The 18,869-nt window shown below is 46.0% G+C and overlaps 1 protein-coding gene across 2 annotated transcripts in view; it reads left to right on the top strand.

The window, feature by feature from the left end:
* The first annotated feature begins 1,604 nt into the window (after nucleotides 1-1,604).
* The window catches only part of selenoi (selenoprotein I), a 73,385-nt gene continuing 56,120 nt past the window's right edge, over nucleotides 1,605-18,869 (top strand). Inside the window, exon 1 of one of the 2 annotated variants that reach the window (XM_041188012.1) lies at nucleotides 1,605-1,829. In XM_041188012.1, coding sequence (XP_041043946.1) covers nucleotides 1,773-1,829 — 57 coding nt within the window. In that variant the 5' untranslated portion in view covers nucleotides 1,605-1,772. Of the gene's footprint in view, nucleotides 1,830-16,351; nucleotides 16,427-18,869 lie in introns of those variants that run through there. The other variant, XM_041188013.1, reaches the window with a different exon arrangement.

The following is an 18,869-nucleotide window of genomic DNA, read 5'->3' as shown; positions in this document are numbered from 1 at the left end:
ATAATTGCGCCCTTCTTATTCCTCAGCTCCAGCCAAATTGATTCTGTCCTTGAATCCTCTGACACATCCTCTTTCTCCAGTACTGCAATAATCTCCTTAACCAAAAGCGCCAACCCTCCTCCTTTTTTCCCCTTTCTTATCTTTTCTGGACACCTTGTAACCAGGAATATTCAACACCCAGATCTGTCCTTCCTTAAACCAGCTCTCCGCTATTGTCGCAACATCATAATCCCATAAACCATAACCCCCCGCAGATGGCGCTGCGTGTGTGTGTCGAGAGGGGGAGGTCCCGGTGAGATAACGCTGGCGCCCTGCTGGTGGTGCTGTTTGGGGAAGACTTTCGGATGTGGTGAGGGGGGGGGGGGGGGTGATGTACCGCTCCTGTCCTGCTGGTGGTGCTGTTTGGGGAAGACTTTCGGATGTGGTGAGGGGGGGGGGGGGGGGGTGATGTACAGCTCCTGTCCTGCTGGTGGTGCTGTATGGGGAAGACTTCGGATACTTGGTGGGGGGGGGGTGATGTACAGCTCCTGTCCTGCTGGTGGTGCTGTATGGGGAAGACTTCGGATACTTGGGGGGGGGGGGGTGATGTACCGCTCCTGTCCTGCTGGTGGTGCTATTTGGGGCAGACTTTCGGATGTGGTGAGGGGGGGGGGGGGTGATGTACCACACCTGTCCTGCTGGTGGTACTGTTTGGGGAAGACTTTCGGATGTGGTGAGGGGGGGGGGGGGGGGGGATGTACCACTCCTGTCCTGCTGGTGGTGCTGTTTGGGGAAGACTTTCGGATGTGGTGAGGAGGGGGGGGTGGGGGGGGGGGATGTACCACTCCTGTCCTGCTGGTGGTGCTGTTTGGGGAAGACTTTCGGATGTGGTGAGGAGGGGGGGGGTGGGGGGGGGATGTACCACTCCTGTCCTGCTGGTGGTGCTGTTTGGGGAAGACTTTCGGATGTGGTGAGGAGGGGGGGGGTGGGTGGGGGGGGGGATGTACCACTCCTGTCCTGCTGGTGGTGCTGTTTGGCGAAGACTTTCGGATGTGGTGAGGGGGGGGGGGGGGGGGATTTACCACTCCTGTCCTGCTGGTGGTGCTGTTTGGGGAAGACTTTCGGATGTGGTGAGGAGGGGGGGGTGGGGGGGGATGTACCACTCCTGTCCTGCTGGTGGTGCTGTTTGGGGAAGACTTTCGGATGTGGTGAGGAGGGGGGGGGTGGGTGGGGGGGGGGATGTACCACTCCTGTCCTGCTGGTGGTGCTGTTTGGCGAAGACTTTCGGATGTGGTGAGGGGGGGGTGGGGGATGTACCACTCCTGTCCTGCTGGTGGTGCTGTTTGGGGAAGACTTTCGGATGTGGTGAGGAGGGGGGGGTGGGGGGGGGATGTACCACTCCTGTCCTGCTGGTGGTGCTGTTTGGGGAAGACTTTCGGATGTGGTGAGGAGGGGGGGGTGGGTGGGGGGGGGGATGTACCACTCCTGTCCTGCTGGTGGTGCTGTTTGGGGAAGGTTCCCCCAGGTACGAACTACTGTTCCTGTCGTGCAGATGGCGCTGTCGGGAGAGACCACCCCCTCCCCCACCCCCCCCCCCCCCCCCCCCCCCCCCCCCCACCCCCACCTCGCCTTCCCCTCTCCCTCCCTCTCTCTTTCTCCCCCTGGATGAAGTGCCGCTCTTGACTCTGCTCTGCGCCTCCTCGGCTGCCGGTTGGGAATTCACTGAGCTCGGGAGGGTGGGAACCGGTGCCGCTGCCCCGGTCGGTCGGTCGGTCGGTCGGTCGGTCGGAGCCATGTTTTCCTATGAGTATGTCACAGAGGAGCAGCTGGCGGGGTTCGACAAGTACAAGGTAACCGAGGCGAGGGAGGGTCAGCCACGTTTCTGCCGGCTCAGCCTCTGACTAGGGAGGGAGGGAGGGGCTGGAGAGCCGCTTCAGCGCCCGCCCGGTCACAGCGGCACAGCTGCACCCCAGTGGTGTGCCTGGCATGCCTTGGGGGGGGGGGGGGGTGGTGGTGGGCCGGTCTCCCTCCCGGGGTCGGGTGGATGTTGTTGTGTGGCTTGTGTCTCTGCCTCGGGTGCTCAGACCGGCCAAGTGATGCCCGAGGGTGGGTCGGTCTCATTGTGGGCGAGACATGAGCCTGCGCCCGTTCTCCAGTGGAACCTGGGTTAGTAGTTTTTGTGGCTGGTCCTTACAAGAGGAAACCGTAATATCCTCAAGTCTTTATTTCCCTCATTCAAACGGGCCATTCGGCCAGTGCCAGTATTTATACTCCCTCCTGCTTCATCTCAGCCCATCCACATCTCTCCTTTCCTCCCTCATGGAGTGACCCAGCTTCTCCTCAAATGCATCCGGAGTGACCCAGCTTCTCCTCAAATGCATCTGGAGTGACCCAGCTTCTCCTCAAATGCATCTGGAGTGACCCAGCTTCTCCTCAAGTGCATCTGGAGTGACCCAGCTTCTCCTCAAATGCATCTGGAGTGACCCAGCTTCTCCTCAAATGCATCTGGAGTGACCCAGCTTCTCCTCAAATGCATCTGGAGTGACCCAGCTTCTCCTCAAATGCATCTGGAGTGACCCAGCTTCTCCTCAAATGCATCTGGAGTGACCCAGCTTCTCCTCAAATGCATCTGGAGTGATCCAGCTTCTCCTCAAGTGCATCCGGAGTGACCCAGCTTCTCCTCAAATGCATCTGGAGTGACCCAGCTTCTCCTCAAATGCATCTGGAGTGACCCAGCTTCTCCTCAAATGCATCTGGAGTGACCCAGCTTCTCCTCAAATGCATCTGGAGTGACCCAGCTTCTCCTCAAGTGCATCTGGAGTGACCCAGCTTCTCCTCAAGTGCATCTGGAGTGACCCAGCTTCTCCTCAAATGCATCTGGAGTGATCCAGCTTCTCCTCAAATGCATCTGGAGTGATCCAGCTTCTCCTCAAGTGCATCTGGAGTGACCCAGCTTCTCCTCAAGTGCATCTGGAGTGACCCAGCTTCTCCTCAAGTGCATCTGGAGTGACCCAGCTTCTCCTCAAGTGCATCTGGAGTGACCCAGCTTCTCCTCAAGTGCATCTGGAGTGACCCAGCTTCTCCTCAAGTGCATCTGGAGTGATCCAGCTTCTCCTCAAGTGCATCTGGAGTGACCCAGCTTCTCCTCAAGTGCATCTGGAGTGACCCAGCTTCTCCTCAAGTGCATCTGGAGTGACCCAGCTTCTCCTCAAGTGCATCTGGAGTGACCCAGCTTCTCCTCAAGTGCATCTGGAGTGACCCAGCTTCTCCTCAAGTGCATCTGGAGTGACCCAGCTTCTCCTCAAGTGCATCTGGAGTGACCCAGCTTCTCCTCAAATGCATCGGAAGAGACCCAGCTTCTCCTCAAATGCATCGGGAGTGACCCAGCTTCTCCTCAAGTGCATCTGGAGTGACCCAGCTTCTCCTCAAGTGCATCTGGAGTGACCTAGCTTCTCCTCAAGTGCATCTGGAGTGACCCAGCTTCTCCTCAAGTGCATCTGGAGTGACCCAGCTTCTCCTCAAGTGCATCTGGAGTGACCCAGCTTCTCCTCAAGTGCATCTGGAGTGACCTAGCTTCTCCTCAAATGCATCTGGAGTGACCCAGCTTCTCCTCAAATGCATCTGGAGTGACCCAGCTTCTCCTCAAATGCATCTGGAGTGACCCAGCTTCTCCTCAAATGCATCTGGAGTGACCCAGCTTCTCCTCAAATGCATCTGAAGTGACCCAGCTTCTCCTCAAATGCATCTGGAGTGACCCAGCTTCTCCTCAAATGCATCTGGAGTGACCCAGCTTCTCCTCAAATGCATCTGGAGTGACCCAGCTTCTCCTCAAATGCATCTGGAATGACCCAGCTTCTCCTCAAATGCATCTGGAGTGACCCAGCTTCTCCTCAAATGCATCTGGAGTGACCCAGCTTCTCCTCAAATGCATCGGAAGAGACCCAGCTTCTCCTCAAATGCATCTGGAGTGACCCAGCTTCTCCTCAAATGCATCTGGAGTGACCCAGCTTCTCCTCAAATGCATCTGGAGTGACCCAGCTTCTCCTCAAATGCATCTGGAGTGACCCAGCTTCTCCTCAAATGCATCTGGAGTGACCCAGCTTCTCCTCAAATGCATCTGGAGTGACCCAGCTTCTCCTCAAATGCATCTGGAGTGACCCAGCTTCTCCTCAAATGCATCTGGAGTGACCCAGCTTCTCCTCAAATGCATCTGGAGTGACCCAGCTTCTCCTCAAATGCATCTGGAGTGACCCAGCTTCTCCTCAAATGCATCTGGAGTGACCCAGCTTCTCCTCAAGTGCATCCGGAGTGACCCAGCTTCTCCTCAAATGCATCTGGAGTGACCCAGCTTCTCCTCAAATGCATCTGGAGTGACCCAGCTTCTCCTCAAATGCATCTGGAGTGACCCAGCTTCTCCTCAAATGCATCTGGAGTGACCCAGCTTCTCCTCAAGTGCATCTGGAGTGACCCAGCTTCTCCTCAAGTGCATCTGGAGTGACCCAGCTTCTCCTCAAATGCATCTGGAGTGACCCAGCTTCTCCTCAAATGCATCTGGAGTGACCCAGCTTCTCCTCAAATGCATCTGGAGTGACCCAGCTTCTCCTCAAATGCATCTGGAGTGACCCAGCTTCTCCTCAAATGCATCTGGAGTGACCCAGCTTCTCCTTAAGTGCATCTGGAGTGACCCAGCTTCTCCTTAAGTGCATCTGGAGTGACCCAGCTTCTCCTTAAGTGCATCTGGAGTGACCCAGCTTCTCCTTAAGTGCATCTGGAGTGACCCAGCTTCTCCTTAAGTGCATCTGGAGTGACCCAGCTTCTCCTTAAGTGCATCTGGAGTGACCCAGCTTCTCCTTAAGTGCATCTGGAGTGACCCAGCTTCTCCTTAAGTGCATCTGGAGTGACCCAGCTTCTCCTTAAGTGCATCTGGAGTGACCCAGCTTCTCCTTAAGTGCATCTGGAGTGACCCAGCTTCTCCTTAAGTGCATCCGGAGTGACCCAGCTTCTCCTCTAATGCATCCGGAGTGACCCAGCTTCTCCTCTAATGCATCCGGAGTGACCCAGCTTCTCCTCAAATGCATCCGGAGTGACCCAGCTTCTCCTCAAATGCATCCGGAGTGACCCAGCTTCTCCTCAAATGCATCCGGAGTGACCCAGCTTCTCCTCTAATGCATCCGGAGTGACCCAGCTTCTCCTCAAATGCATCCGGAGTGACCCAGCTTCTCCTCTAATGCATCTGGAGTGACCCAGCTTCTCCTCTAATGCATCTGGAGTGACCCAGCTTCTCCTCTAATGCATCTGGAGTGACCCAGCTTCTCCTCTAATGCATCTGGAGTGACCCAGCTTCTCCTCTAATGCATCTGGAGTGACCCAGCTTCTCCTCTAATGCATCTGGAGTGACCCAGCTTCTCCTCAAATGCATCTGGAGTGACCCAGCTTCTCCTCAAGTGCATCTGGAGTGACCCAGCTTCTCCTCAAGTGCATCTGGAGTGACCCAGCTTCTCCTCAAGTGCATCTGGAGTGACCCAGCTTCTCCTCAAGTGCATCTGGAGTGACCCAGCTTCTCCTTAAGTGCATCTGGAGTGACCCAGCTTCTCCTTAAGTGCATCTGGAGTGACCCAGCTTCTCCTTAAGTGCATCTGGAGTGACCCAGCTTCTCCTCTAATGCATCTGGAGTGACCCAGCTTCTCCTCTAATGCATCTGGAGTGACCCAGCTTCTCCTCTAAGTGCATCTGGAGTGACCCAGCTTCTCCTCTAAGTGCATCTGGAGTGACCCAGCTTCTCCTTAAGTGCATCTGGAGTGACCCAGCTTCTCCTTAAGTGCATCTGGAGTGACCCAGCTTCTCCTTAAGTGCATCTGGAGTGACCCAGCTTCTCCTTAAGTGCATCTGGAGTGACCCAGCTTCTCCTTAAGTGCATCTGGAGTGACCCAGCTTCTCCTTAAGTGCATCTGGAGTGACCCAGCTTCTCCTTAAGTGCATCTGGAGTGACCCAGCTTCTCCTTAAGTGCATCTGGAGTGACCCAGCTTCTCCTTAAGTGCATCTGGAGTGACCCAGCTTCTCCTTAAGTGCATCTGGAGTGACCCAGCTTCTCCTTAAGTGCATCTGGAGTGACCCAGCTTCTCCTTAAGTGCATCTGGAGTGACCCAGCTTCTCCTTAAGTGCATCTGGAGTGACCCAGCTTCTCCTTAAGTGCATCCGGAGTGACCCAGCTTCTCCTCTAATGCATCCGGAGTGACCCAGCTTCTCCTCTAATGCATCCGGAGTGACCCAGCTTCTCCTCTAATGCATCCGGAGTGACCCAGCTTCTCCTCTAATGCATCCGGAGTGACCCAGCTTCTCCTCTAATGCATCCGGAGTGACCCAGCTTCTCCTCTAATGCATCGGAGTGACCCAGCTTCTCCTCTAATGCATCTGGAGTGACCCAGCTTCTCCTCTAATGCATCTGGAGTGACCCAGCTTCTCCTCTAATGCATCTGGAGTGACCCAGCTTCTCCTCTAATGCATCTGGAGTGACCCAGCTTCTCCTCTAATGCATCTGGAGTGACCCCAGCTTCTCCTCTAATGCATCTGGAGTGACCCAGCTTCTCCTCAAGTGCATCTGGAGTGACCCAGCTTCTCCTCAAGTGCATCTGGAGTGACCCAGCTTCTCCTCAAGTGCATCTGGAGTGACCCAGCTTCTCCTCAAGTGCATCTGGAGTGGACCCAGCTTCTCCTCAAGTGCATCTGGAGTGACCCAGCTTCTCCTTAAGTGCATCTGGAGTGACCCAGCTTCTCCTTAAGTGCATCTGGAGTGACCCAGCTTCTCCTTAAGTGCATCTGGAGTGACCCAGCTTCTCCTTAAGTGCATCTGGAGTGACCCAGCTTCTCCTTAAGTGCATCTGGAGTGACCCAGCTTCTCCTTAAGTGCATCTGGAGTGACCCAGCTTCTCCTTAAGTGCATCTGGAGTGACCCAGCTTCTCCTTAAGTGCATCTGGAGTGACCCAGCTTCTCCTTAAGTGCATCTGGAGTGACCCAGCTTCTCCTTAAGTGCATCTGGAGTGACCCAGCTTCTCCTTAAGTGCATCTGGAGTGACCCAGCTTCTCCTTAAGTGCATCTGGAGTGACCCAGCTTCTCCTTAAGTGCATCTGGAGTGACCCAGCTTCTCCTTAAGTGCATCTGGAGTGACCCAGCTTCTCCTTAAGTGCATCTGGAGTGACCCAGCTTCTCCTTAAGTGCATCTGGAGTGACCCAGCTTCTCCTTAAGTGCATCTGGAGTGACCCAGCTTCTCCTTAAGTGCATCTGGAGTGACCCAGCTTCTCCTTAAGTGCATCTGGAGTGACCCAGCTTCTCCTTAAGTGCATCTGGAGTGACCCAGCTTCTCCTTAAGTGCATCTGGAGTGACCTAGCTTCTCCTCAAATGCATCTGGAATGACCCAGCTTCTCCTTAAATGCATTCTATGTTATTCTTCTGAACTGCCCTGTCCGGTACCGAACAGTTCCACGTCCTCACTGCCCTGAGTAGAGAAGCTTCTTCTGAATTCCCCCAGTGGATTTATTAGTGACTACCTTGTAGTTGTGGCTCTGAGTTTTGGATTTCCCCCACAAATGGAGACATCACCACATTGAACTGCCTCAATATTTTTTTTAAATATCGCTCTCAGGTCACACCTTTTATCTTTTGTCCAGAGAAGATGTTGGCTTATGCAGTTGTCATTGTAAGTTGGCCCCCTGTCAGTTCTGAGATCCTTGCTGTAATTCTTTTTGGCCCTTTCACCAGTGTTTCTGGTAATTTTTTTCTAATATAATACGGAGTCCAAAACTGCCTCGGTACTCCAAGATAGGTCCAGCCAAAGTCTGATACAAGTTTAATATAACTTCTCTGCTTTTGAATTCTCTTCCTCCCGAGATGAACTCCAATGCTTTTCCACTTTTTATGATTTTGATAACCGGCGTAACTTTTAATGAGCTGTGAATCTGTACCCAGAGATCTCTGTGCTTCGACCCGATTTAGACAATTTTCCAAGCACATGCCCTCCTTAGTCGTCTTAACAGCATGCACCATCTCGCAGTTATCTGTTTTGAAATTCCTTTGCCATTTAATGCCCATTCTTACGTTTAATTTAATTTTCCTTTAATCTTTAGTTTTCCATGTGTTTAGTGAAAGGCCCATTTTCTCACTTGTTTCAGAGAAGTCGACAGTGACCTCAGTTTGAGTGAGTACATACACAAACGTCATCTGCATACTGAAACTCTGTGATTGAGGCTGGAGTCGTTTGGGTTGAACAGTTTCCCATCTGTTCTATAAACATACAAATTAGGAGAAGAGGAGGCCATTTGGCCCTTCGAGCTTGCTCTGCTATTTGATAAAACCATGGCTGAGCTGATTGTGGCGTCAACTCTACTTTCTTGTCTACCTCCTAAGACCTTTGACTCCCTTGTTAATCAGCCTTAAAAATATTCAGTGATCCAGCCTCCACTTCTCTTGGGGAAGAGAATTTCACAGACGAATGACCCTTTGAGAGAAAAAATGTCTTTTCATCGCCATTTTAAATGGGAGACCCTTATTTTTAAACTGTGCCCCCTAGTTCTAGCCTCTCCCACAAGGGAAACATCCTCTCAGCATCCACCCTGTCAAGTCCCCTCAGGATCTTATGTTTCAATAAGATCAACCCTCAATCTTCTAAACTCCAATGGATACAGGCCCAACCTGTCCAGCCTTCCTTGTAAGATAACCTGCCCATCCCAGGAATCAGTCAAGTGAATCTTGTCTGAACTGCTAATGCATTTACATCCTTCCTTAAGTAAGGAGACCAAAACTGTACACAGTAATCCAGATGTGGTCTCACCAAAGTCTTGTGTAACTGAAGCAAAACTTTCCTACTTTTATGTTCCATTCCCCTTGTAATAACGATAACGTTCCATTTGCCTTCCTAATCACTTGCTTAACCTGCATACTAACTTTTGATTCATGTACCATGGCACCCAGATCCCTCTGAAATCTCTCTCCATTTAAGTAGTATACAGCTTTTCTATTTTTCCTGCTAAAGTAGACAATTTCACATTTTCCTACATTATACTCTATATGCCAAATTTTTGCTCATTCACAATCTATCTATATCTCACTCCTTATGTCCTCTGCAACTTATTCTCCCAACTATTTTTGTGTCATCAGCAACTTTAGATTCTGCAGATTTCTCCATGCTGGTGGGTAATTTGCTGGAGGTGAAATACTGTATTGCAGCAAGGAAAATGGGGAAGAGAGTTGGTTCAATGACACAGAACACTAAGGTCCTCTTCCAACCAGCTCCCACAGCAAAACACCTTCCCCCGTTGATTAAGATCAGTGGTGAAACCATGAAACATGTGGACCACTTTCTGTATCTTGGGAGCCTCCTCGTGCCGAAAGCTGACATAGGGCTTGTAATTCTTCTTCACCTTCAGTATACCAGCTCAGCCTTCGGCCAACTGAGGGAATGTGTATTTGAGGACCAAGATCTCAAACCTGAGACTAAGGTCATGGTTTACCAGGCAGCAGTAATCCTCATGCTCCTATAAGTTTCCGAGACTTGGTCAACCTACAGCAGGCACCTCGAAAGTATTGGAGAAGTATCACCAACGGTACCTTTGCATGACCCTCCAAATTAGGTGGTAGGAAAGGCTGTCCAACAACTGCGTCCTCTTCCAAGCCAACTTACCCAGCTTCGAGGTGCTGATCACTCAAAAAGAAAAGCTCCACTGAGCAGGAAATGTTGTGCGCGAGCCTGACACCAGACCCTCAAAGCAGCTGCTTCACTCACAACTCGGTCGTGGCAGGAGACTCCCAGGAGGAGAGCTGAAATGCTTTAGGTTATTCTCAAAGGATTCCTGAAGAGATTAGACATCCCCACTGACTCATTGGAGACCCTGGCTTGTGACTGACCAAAATGGAGAAGGCTCATCCAGGAAGGCACTGAACACATTGAGAGTCTGTCAGGAATGTGCAGAGATGAAGTTGAGGCATCAGAAGGAGCCATCCCAACAATCCATCTGCCCAACCTTTCAAACACCACCTGCCCTGTATGTGGCAGAGTTTGTAGATCACGCATTGGACTTATCATCCATCTAAGAACCCCTTGAACGCAAGTGGAAGAAAGTCATCCTCTGCCCTGAGGGACTGCATAAAAGTAATATCTTCAATATTAGCTATAGCCCCCAAGTTGTCTGCAAATTATCCTCCTTTGACACCTGGGTGGAGTCAGAGGACTGGAGAGCACCACATGTTACAACTTTGTTCAAAAAAGGTGCAAGGATAAGCTCAGTAACTACAGGCCAGTCAGTTTAACCTCATTGGTGGGGAAACTTTTAGAAACAATCTGAGACAAAATTTGCAGCCTCTTTGGACAAATGTGGATTAATTAAGAAAAGCACTAGTATTCCATTGGTTATTGCTGGGATTAAATGGACTTTTCAATAGCAGGCCAATTATGTAACTTACAGTAAACCTTGATTTTATTCCATTTTACCTCATGTCTTTTTGATTGTAGCCAGAGCATCTCCAGCACTTCTTTCTCTTTGTCCTTTGGTGACATCCTCCCAGCCTCTGTGATATCAGACTGCTTGTCCAGCATCCAATCTTGGATAGGGTGTGCTTTCTCAACATTGGTAATACCAGAGTGTCATCTTGAACCTCCAGCTCAACTTCACTCCATCGCTACCGATTTTATCCTCCTTCCTAACCACTGCCCCGGATTGGTTGCAACTTCAATGTCCTATTGAGCCTTGAGTTGAGTTTCCCACCCCATTTCCTCTACATCTCAAAGGTGCCCTCCTTCCTTCTGTTTAACATCATCCATTTCCATCTGCTGCTGAAACCCTCATCTATGATCTCGTTACCTTCAGAGACGACTAACTCAGTGATCTGCTGGCCAATTTCCTGTCGTCCTCCCCCTGTAAACTCACCTTATTCAAAATTCTCCTCTGCATATCCAATCCTACATCAAGCACTTTTTATCTATCTATATCTCCTTGCTGACCTGCAATGGTTCTCAGCCCACCAGTGGCTGCAATTTAAACCTCTTGATTCTAAGCCCTTTCATGCCACCGCACAGGCTTATATCCATAACCTCTCCAGTTCTACAGCACCCCACCCTAAACTCTTTGTTCTGCTGACTGTTTGCAACCCAGAGCCTCATATTTGACAGAAGAGATTTCAACCACATATTGGCATAACTAAGAACCACCTATTTCATAACATCACCAGACTCCACCCCTGCCTCAGCTCGTCAGCTGCAGAAATCCGCATTCATGCCTTTGCCTTCAGATGACCATTCTGATGTATCCCAGATGGCCCCTCACATTCTACCATTCATAAACTTGAGGCCATGCAAAGCACTGCTAACTCTCACCAAGATAAAAGCAAAAAACTGCGGATGCTGGAAATCCAAAAAAAAAAAATACCTGGAAAAACTCAGCGGATCTGGCAGCATCACCAAGTCCCGTTCAACCATCACGACTATGTCTGCTGACCTACACTGGCTCCTGTTTAAGCACACCGTATTTTTAAAATTCTCTCTCTCGTTTTCAAATCCCCCCTTGGCCTGCCACCCCCACCCCTCCCCACCATCGCTGTAATCTTCCCCAGTCTTATAAGCCTCCAACATATCTGTGGTTCTCTAATTCTGGTCTCTTGCACATTCCTGATTTTAATTGTTCCACCAGTTGCCTAAGCCCTAAGCTCTGGAATTCGTTTCCTAAATCTCTGCACACCTCTACCTTGTTCCTTTAAGACACACCTTAAAACTCTTTGACCAAATATAAGTTGTTTACAACTGCTTAGACCACAAATACATAAGCAGGGAATCCCAAAGTAAGCCTTCCACCTCGATGCCTTTTAAAACCTTCTGTAAAATTCAAGCTTTTAGTTGCACCTCCCTAATAGCTCCTCCTGTGGCTTATTTGTCTGTGAAGTATCTTGGAACTACATAAATGTTGTTCTTGTAATTTGGAGTGGTTTTTTTGTCTTCAGTTTGTTAGTTTGCCAGTTTGAGTGTATTGACTTGGAGATGTAATACAGTATGAGAAGACATTGGTTTCCTCAGCGTGACCTGGTTGTCTTGCTCTGGCATTTAAGGGCATAATTAAACAAGGGATGGTGTAATTTTTATCAAGGTTTTGTGTGTCCTGATACGGAAACTGCTTATGCGAATTGGCAGACTTCCATAATTATGACCAAATGGCTTAAAAATACCAGGCCGATGGTTTCTATTGTTTTCTTCACAATTATAGATTTGAAAACTTGTGCATCCCTGAAAACTTTATGTACAGTAGCTGAATATTTTGTTACACGTATGGAAAACAAACTTTTCGGAACTATCTGAACTATTACTGTGACTTCACTGTTAAATTTTAGTCGATTTTCTACTCGACTGTAGTCCTACAGTGATTTATTTGCATAAAGCTTTATTGCTTAGAAGAATTGAAGTCGGTGCAGAAGAACGTACATTTCTTCCTTGGTACAATACATATATTTATCATTGTGGAATATTTTCAGCACCTATTCAAAAAAAAAAGCTTGCATTTATTTGGCCGCTTGTAATTTTATTTGTATAGCAGTGGCAGTGAAGTCCTGGAATAAAGCAACATGGTTTACTCTGGGCTTTGCTGATTCACCAAAGGAAGTTACTTCAAAGTAATTTTAGCATTGTTGCAACATCGGCTACCTAGTGTGATTTGGATGTGAATCCACCCGATTTGTTTTTAGGCATTTGAACTGGGACCATGCGGGCAAGGTAATCACACTCCACCTTAGCAATCGTGCAGCATAATGTGCTCAGGATGTGGGTTTTGCTGGCAAAGCTGGCATTTATTACATGGCCGTGGTTGCCCTGAGGTAGCTGAGTGATTTGTCAGGCTGGTTCAGGTATCAGTTAAAAGTCAACCATGTTGGTGTGGGATTTGAGTCACATGGGGGCCAGACTGGATAAGGACGATGGGTTTTCTTGCCTGAAGGACATGAGTGAGGCAGTTTGGTTTTTACATCATTCTGGAAGCTTTATGCAACTTTTAGTGGAATCAAATTTTTTATTTCTTTAAAAAAAATGCACACTCAAACTGCTGCAGTGGATTGTCAATTCAAGCCTCTCTTATTAGCCTCACAGTATCATTAGCAGAAAACTGCCATGGCAGTAAGCTAACAAAGACTCGAATTCCAGCACCTTTGGGGTGCTGCTGAGCATCGATCTGCAGGCATGTAAGTAAGTGCGCACACGGCAGCGGTTAATTTTACTGAGCGGGAAGCAACATGGAGCAAACAGTATAGCTCTGGTTTCTCAGCTCTCAACAGTTACTTATCTCAAACTAGTTCTTTGAAGAAGTAATATGTTCTAGATAAAGGGGAGCCTGTAGGTGTACTGTACTTGGGTTTTTGATAAGGTGCCACATCAAAGGTTATTGTGGAAAATAAAAGCTCGTGGTGTAGTAGGTAATATATTAGCATGGATAGAAGATTGCCTGGCTGGCAGAAAACAGAGAGTATGTATAAATGGGTCTTTTTCTAATTGGGATGTGACGAGTGGAGCCCCGTAGGGATGTGCTGGGGCCTCAACTTTTTCTAATTTACATCAATGACGTAGATGAGGAGTGAAGACATGGCAGCTAAATTTGCAGATGACAGAAAGATAGGTAGGAAAGTATGTTAAGAGGACATAAGGAGGGTACAGACATATAGATAGGTTGAGTGAGTGGGCAAAAATCTGGCAGGTGGAGTATACTGTGGGAAAATGTGAAGTTGTTCACTTTGTCAGGAAGATTAAAAAAGCAGAGTATTACTTAAATGGAGAATGACTGCAGAATTCCGAGGTGCAGAGGGATTTAGGTGTTTTCCTGCATGAGTCACAAGAAGTTAGTATGCAGTTACAGCAAGTAATTAAGGCGAAATGGAATGCTATCCTTTACTACGAGAGGAATTGAACATAAAAGTAAGGATGTTATGCTTCAGTTATACAGGGCATTGGTGGGACCACTCCTCAAATACTCTGTGCAGCTTTGGTTTCCTGGAATGAGTGGGTTGTCTTATGAGGAAAGGTTAGACACACTGGACTCATTTCCACTGGAGTTTGGAAGAGTGAATGGTGACTTGACTGAAGTATATAATATCCTGAATGGTATTGACAAGGTGGATGTGGAAAGAATGTTTCCCCTTGTGGGTGAGTCCAGAACTAGGGAACACAGTTTTAAAACTTTAGGACGGAGATGAGAAGAATTGTTTTTTTGAGGGCTGTGTGACTTTGGAACACTCTGCCTCAGAAGGCGGTGGAGGCAGACTCATTGAATATTTTTAAGGCAGAGTTCAATTCTTGTTAGCTAAGGGAATCAAAGATTATCAGAGATAGATGGGAATGTGGAATTCAAATCACAAACAGGTCAGCTATGATCTTGTTGAATGGCAGAGCAGGCTTGAGGGGTCGAATGGCCTACTTCTATTTCATATGTTGTAACTAGTATTTCCACTGTAAAAACTCCTATGATATATTTAAATAGATTTGAAAGCATAACTCTCAATAACAATTATATGATGCAGTTTTAGTTAGATGTTTAAAATATAGCACAGTCGCATTTGTTCCAAGTCAGGGCAATAATAAATGTTGTCATTCTATGTAGTGATAGAAGTACTTCAGTGGTGTTAGTATACTCCTGAAAAGAAAGACTTGACTTCTTAGTGTGTGTTCTGAAAAGGCTATAGCCAAAATTATTGATTTGGGGATTGGGCAAAAAATGTGTAGAATTACATAATTATGTTCCCAAAATACTTGTTGAAAAGCCAGGACCCTCATAATAAAATAGAATTAGCCGTTCGATCTTTGTAATTTGGCCCATACTCTCCCTGACTGGGTGAAATTGTGTCTTAGTAAATGTTTAATGTAATGTTTACCTTAGCCAGGTAAAATGATTGTAATATTTTCTAATTTTGCAAAAGTTTAATTTTGGTCAAAATGTCCTTTTTTTTTAACCAGGGTAAAACATTTGCTACATTTCAGCCGCTGATGAATAGAGATGGGAAAATAATTGTTGCAACAGAAGCTCCTTGAAGCACTTGCTTCTGATAGCTCCAACAGCAAGTACAATGCCTGGGTAGCTGCCAGTTTGAGTAAATGTGCCAACTCCACTATTGGTATTATAAGTGGAAATTTGATATTATGTATTCTTACAAAAAGTGGAGATTCTTAAAGGAGTAACACAAAAATCACCTAATGTTATCAGTTTTTTATTAAAAGTTGAGAGTCCAGATTTCCCTAGCTAAATTCATCCAAGTTGTTGCCATTAAGTCTGCACCCCCATGCGCGCGCGCGCACACACACACACACCCCCCCCCCACCCACCCCACTTGCTTTCTTTGTCCATTGTTGCCAGTTGGTGACATTATCTACTATAGAGTCTACTTTGTATGGAACACGATGATACCACTACTCTGCCCCTCAATTACATTCATGCAGAGAGGTTGCTTCTCCCAACATTGTCATGGGCGAGTCACAACTTTCAGATAAGCACCCTTGGCCCTGGTATCTTTGCACAATTGTATTTTTAGGGCAGTTCATAGTCCCGTGCTGATTGCAGGGTGTCACTGGGGAATATCTAGGTTCTTTGTACATGACTGTGTCTGTTTATCACTTCATTGATGTGTTATTGCATTCATGAGTATTGATCTGGATCGATGTAACCTGTCATTCACCTGAGGACATATGAGGGCAGAAATTGTTCTGAATTATTATACAAAAGGCCAGAGAAGGCAATTTTTTTTCAAGTGGTTAGCTTGATTATTTTAGTAGCTATGATCTGATAGACCGGTCTGATGGACTTTGAATGTTCAAAATTACACTCTATAAAATGGTTCCTAGAATGTATTTCTTGTGCAATGTGTGGAGATGTTGGGATTGAGGTTCTAACCAGTGCTGAGTGAATGAATGACACTGCAGGGGAAGCCTTTCTATCAGAATTAAAACTCGCTGAAGTCTAACATTCAGAATATGCTTCGGGTAGTTTGACAGAGTGACGCATATTCAAATATGACTTAATTTTCAAGTTTCAAAAATAACTACTTTGATATTTAAAACCACTTTAATTATTTTTGGTATGTTCACAACTCATGGAATACTTTTTCTGATGACATGAGAAAGGATGGAGTCACTGCTGAGGACTTCCTGCTGTAAACAGTGCTGCAAGTGTGATTTCAGTAGGGATTCATGTCATGTCATGTCTCACACACAAACAATTAGGGAGGTGGGAACTGATGAGTCTGCATGTAATATTTGCCATGGGTCTCAATGTGGCAATAGGAAGATAATTCCTCATCTTCCCAGCTGCCTTGAAATTATGGATTTATACTTTTGGTTTCGATATTTTAACAGTGCTGTGGTTATAAAGTAATGCTAACTCATTTCACTGTGTGTACGCCAAGTGAAGATCAACTAGTAGTTTAACACTAGGGAGGCAAGTGAAACATAATTGGCACAGGATGCTGAAATTTTAGTAAATTTCTGACCTGCAGTAGCAGTATTAGTAATGGGTGTAATTGTCATTTCCATTTTTTTTCTGATGTCTGTATTTTATACTTTGCCTTTTACGGCCAGCCCACTATAATTGTTCTGTTAAATTGGGCTGCGTCTCTTTTCGAATTCTCGGAGGATTGAAGAGCAAAGTGCAATACATGTGGAAGTGATAGCATAATAATGACTTGCTACATGTGTTTGGTTGGATTTTTTTCTTGCCACACTCATGCTTTATTTGAGCACTAAAGCTAAGATAGATTATTAAGATAAATTTTGATTGAAGTGGTTGAAAATATGATAATCTGCTAGCACGCTTTGCCAATTACCTAATGCTAAACCGTATTTCCTATTTCTGTGGTGTGAAAATCCTCCTTCCAAAATAATGCAGATTTTATGTAGAGATATAGTCGAGAGGACTTCTGAAACTAGCTTCATACCTAAATATATTTTTGTTTTAATTTATTATCTTCCAATCATTTCTAAGTGATTAATCCATAGTGTTTATTTAGGCCTAGATTTTGTTGTCAGCGATGAAGGACCGGAATTTTTGCTGACTTGGAGAAAGGCTGTTTAGAAAGCTTTAGTAGGATGTGTGGCATCACTTTCTCCTATCACAGCGCCACTTTTATTTAGCGCCTATTTTCGAGGATATCTGGCATCCAAAATAGTGAATCAGCAAGCAGACTGAGCGGCGAATCACGTTGAAGAACTCTCTCAGCAAATTGAGAAGTGAAAAGTACTGATTATAATCCAATTTTTAATCATTTTATAGAGAGTGAATAAAGATTTGGACATGCATGTGGGATTAAGGTAGAAATTGAAATAGCACGAAGTTTAAAAAAAAATCTATGGAATTTTAATCATGGAATGAAAGGAACAACATTCCAGATTTTAAAAGCCTTTCAGGGCCAGATTACTATGTAATTATGATTTAGTATGTCATTTAAAAAGTCACTTATACCTCATTCAACATTTAACTTATTTAATGGTTTTTACAGTGAGCATAGAGTGTAAAACATTGAGTTCATGTCAAATCACTGATTCTGTGCTGATCGCATCTGTGGAAACCACAGTGCATCCTGTGAAGAAGCAGGGTATCATGACAGCAACTTGCAGACTTCTGCATTTAACTGCATATGTGGGCACCAGAAGTTGTCAGTTTCACACAGTAATGGCAGTGAAGCTTACAATTTTGCTGTCATTACAACTGCAAATTCCGGGCCATTAAGAGTGAACTTTGTTGCAGAATTTCCTGTAGGCCAAATATTTAATGAGTGGGTGAGGTGTCGTTTGTACTCATAATGTGTCCGCGGGCATGTGTTTTTATTTTTAAATTGGTATCTGAAAATGTTAAAATTTTCACTGGTTTACTGTTGCCTATGCATAATGAAATATTTTACACACTTTTTTTCATAGAATGTGTGGGAGAACTGAAATAATTGCTTTAATTTAAAAATCGTTGTGCCTTCTTAACTCAGCTGTTCGCTTACATGCTGGATTGAAATGTAAGCGTCAAGAACTGTGGCGTAGTTGAATTTGCTTCTCATGATTGTCAAGCAGGGGAGCAGATGGCTTCTCATTTCTGTTTTTTTTTATCAAATAACAGTCTGATTTGTGTTCTCATTATTAAAAAAGAAACTTTTCTTCCAGTTGCACTTTATTCCATTTCTTTCACAGTTCTCAACCTTGGCACAGCACTTTTTGAAGCCCTGCTGCACTATAAGAACTGTTCTCAGCACAGTGGTTCTACTTGAGACTTGGTGTGGATTGTATTAAATGCTGCTTTAAATTTCTAATCTTAAGTAAAAGTGACAGAACAAGGCTAGTTAGTTAATATAACAATTTCCTGTTGACCTGTTATCTTTTGTTTTTCTGTTGGTGCATTTTGTTGTTCAGTATTACTGTAGGTATCTTCAGTACTTATGGTTATTGTGGCCATCTTTGCCATTGTTTGGTTTGGTTTTAGTTCATTGCTAATGAAACATTGCAACAAAGCTTTTATGGATGCATATGTTGCAACACCTAAAGGGAGATGACAGTGTGGGCGATCTTTCATAGTATTAATTTAGGTTCTTTAGGGATTGCATTTAATTGCTTTAGGTTCTGAAAGCCTTGAGTTCATTCCAAAATTCTCTTCCTATAGCCTTGTTATTTCTTTCCTCAACTTTAGAAGCCTCTTTTAAATGCATTGCTGCGACTGAACCCCATAAAATCTTCATGTTGAACTCTTCCATCAACGTCTGCTTTGTCATTTTTCTCTGCTTCATCCGCCTTCTGTGAAGTGCCTCTGCAAGCCTTTATGTGTCTAAGTTATTGAAAATTTAGTTTCATGTAGATCATCCAATTATGCATCAGAACATACCCTCTCAACTAGCACTATTAAA

The sequence above is a fragment of the Carcharodon carcharias genome, chromosome 5 (genome assembly GCF_017639515.1).
Source record: "Carcharodon carcharias isolate sCarCar2 chromosome 5, sCarCar2.pri, whole genome shotgun sequence".
Classification (NCBI taxonomy): domain Eukaryota; kingdom Metazoa; phylum Chordata; class Chondrichthyes; order Lamniformes; family Lamnidae; genus Carcharodon; species Carcharodon carcharias.
Note: the sequence above shows the minus strand (reverse complement) of the source record. Positions and strands in the feature narration are given on the sequence as shown.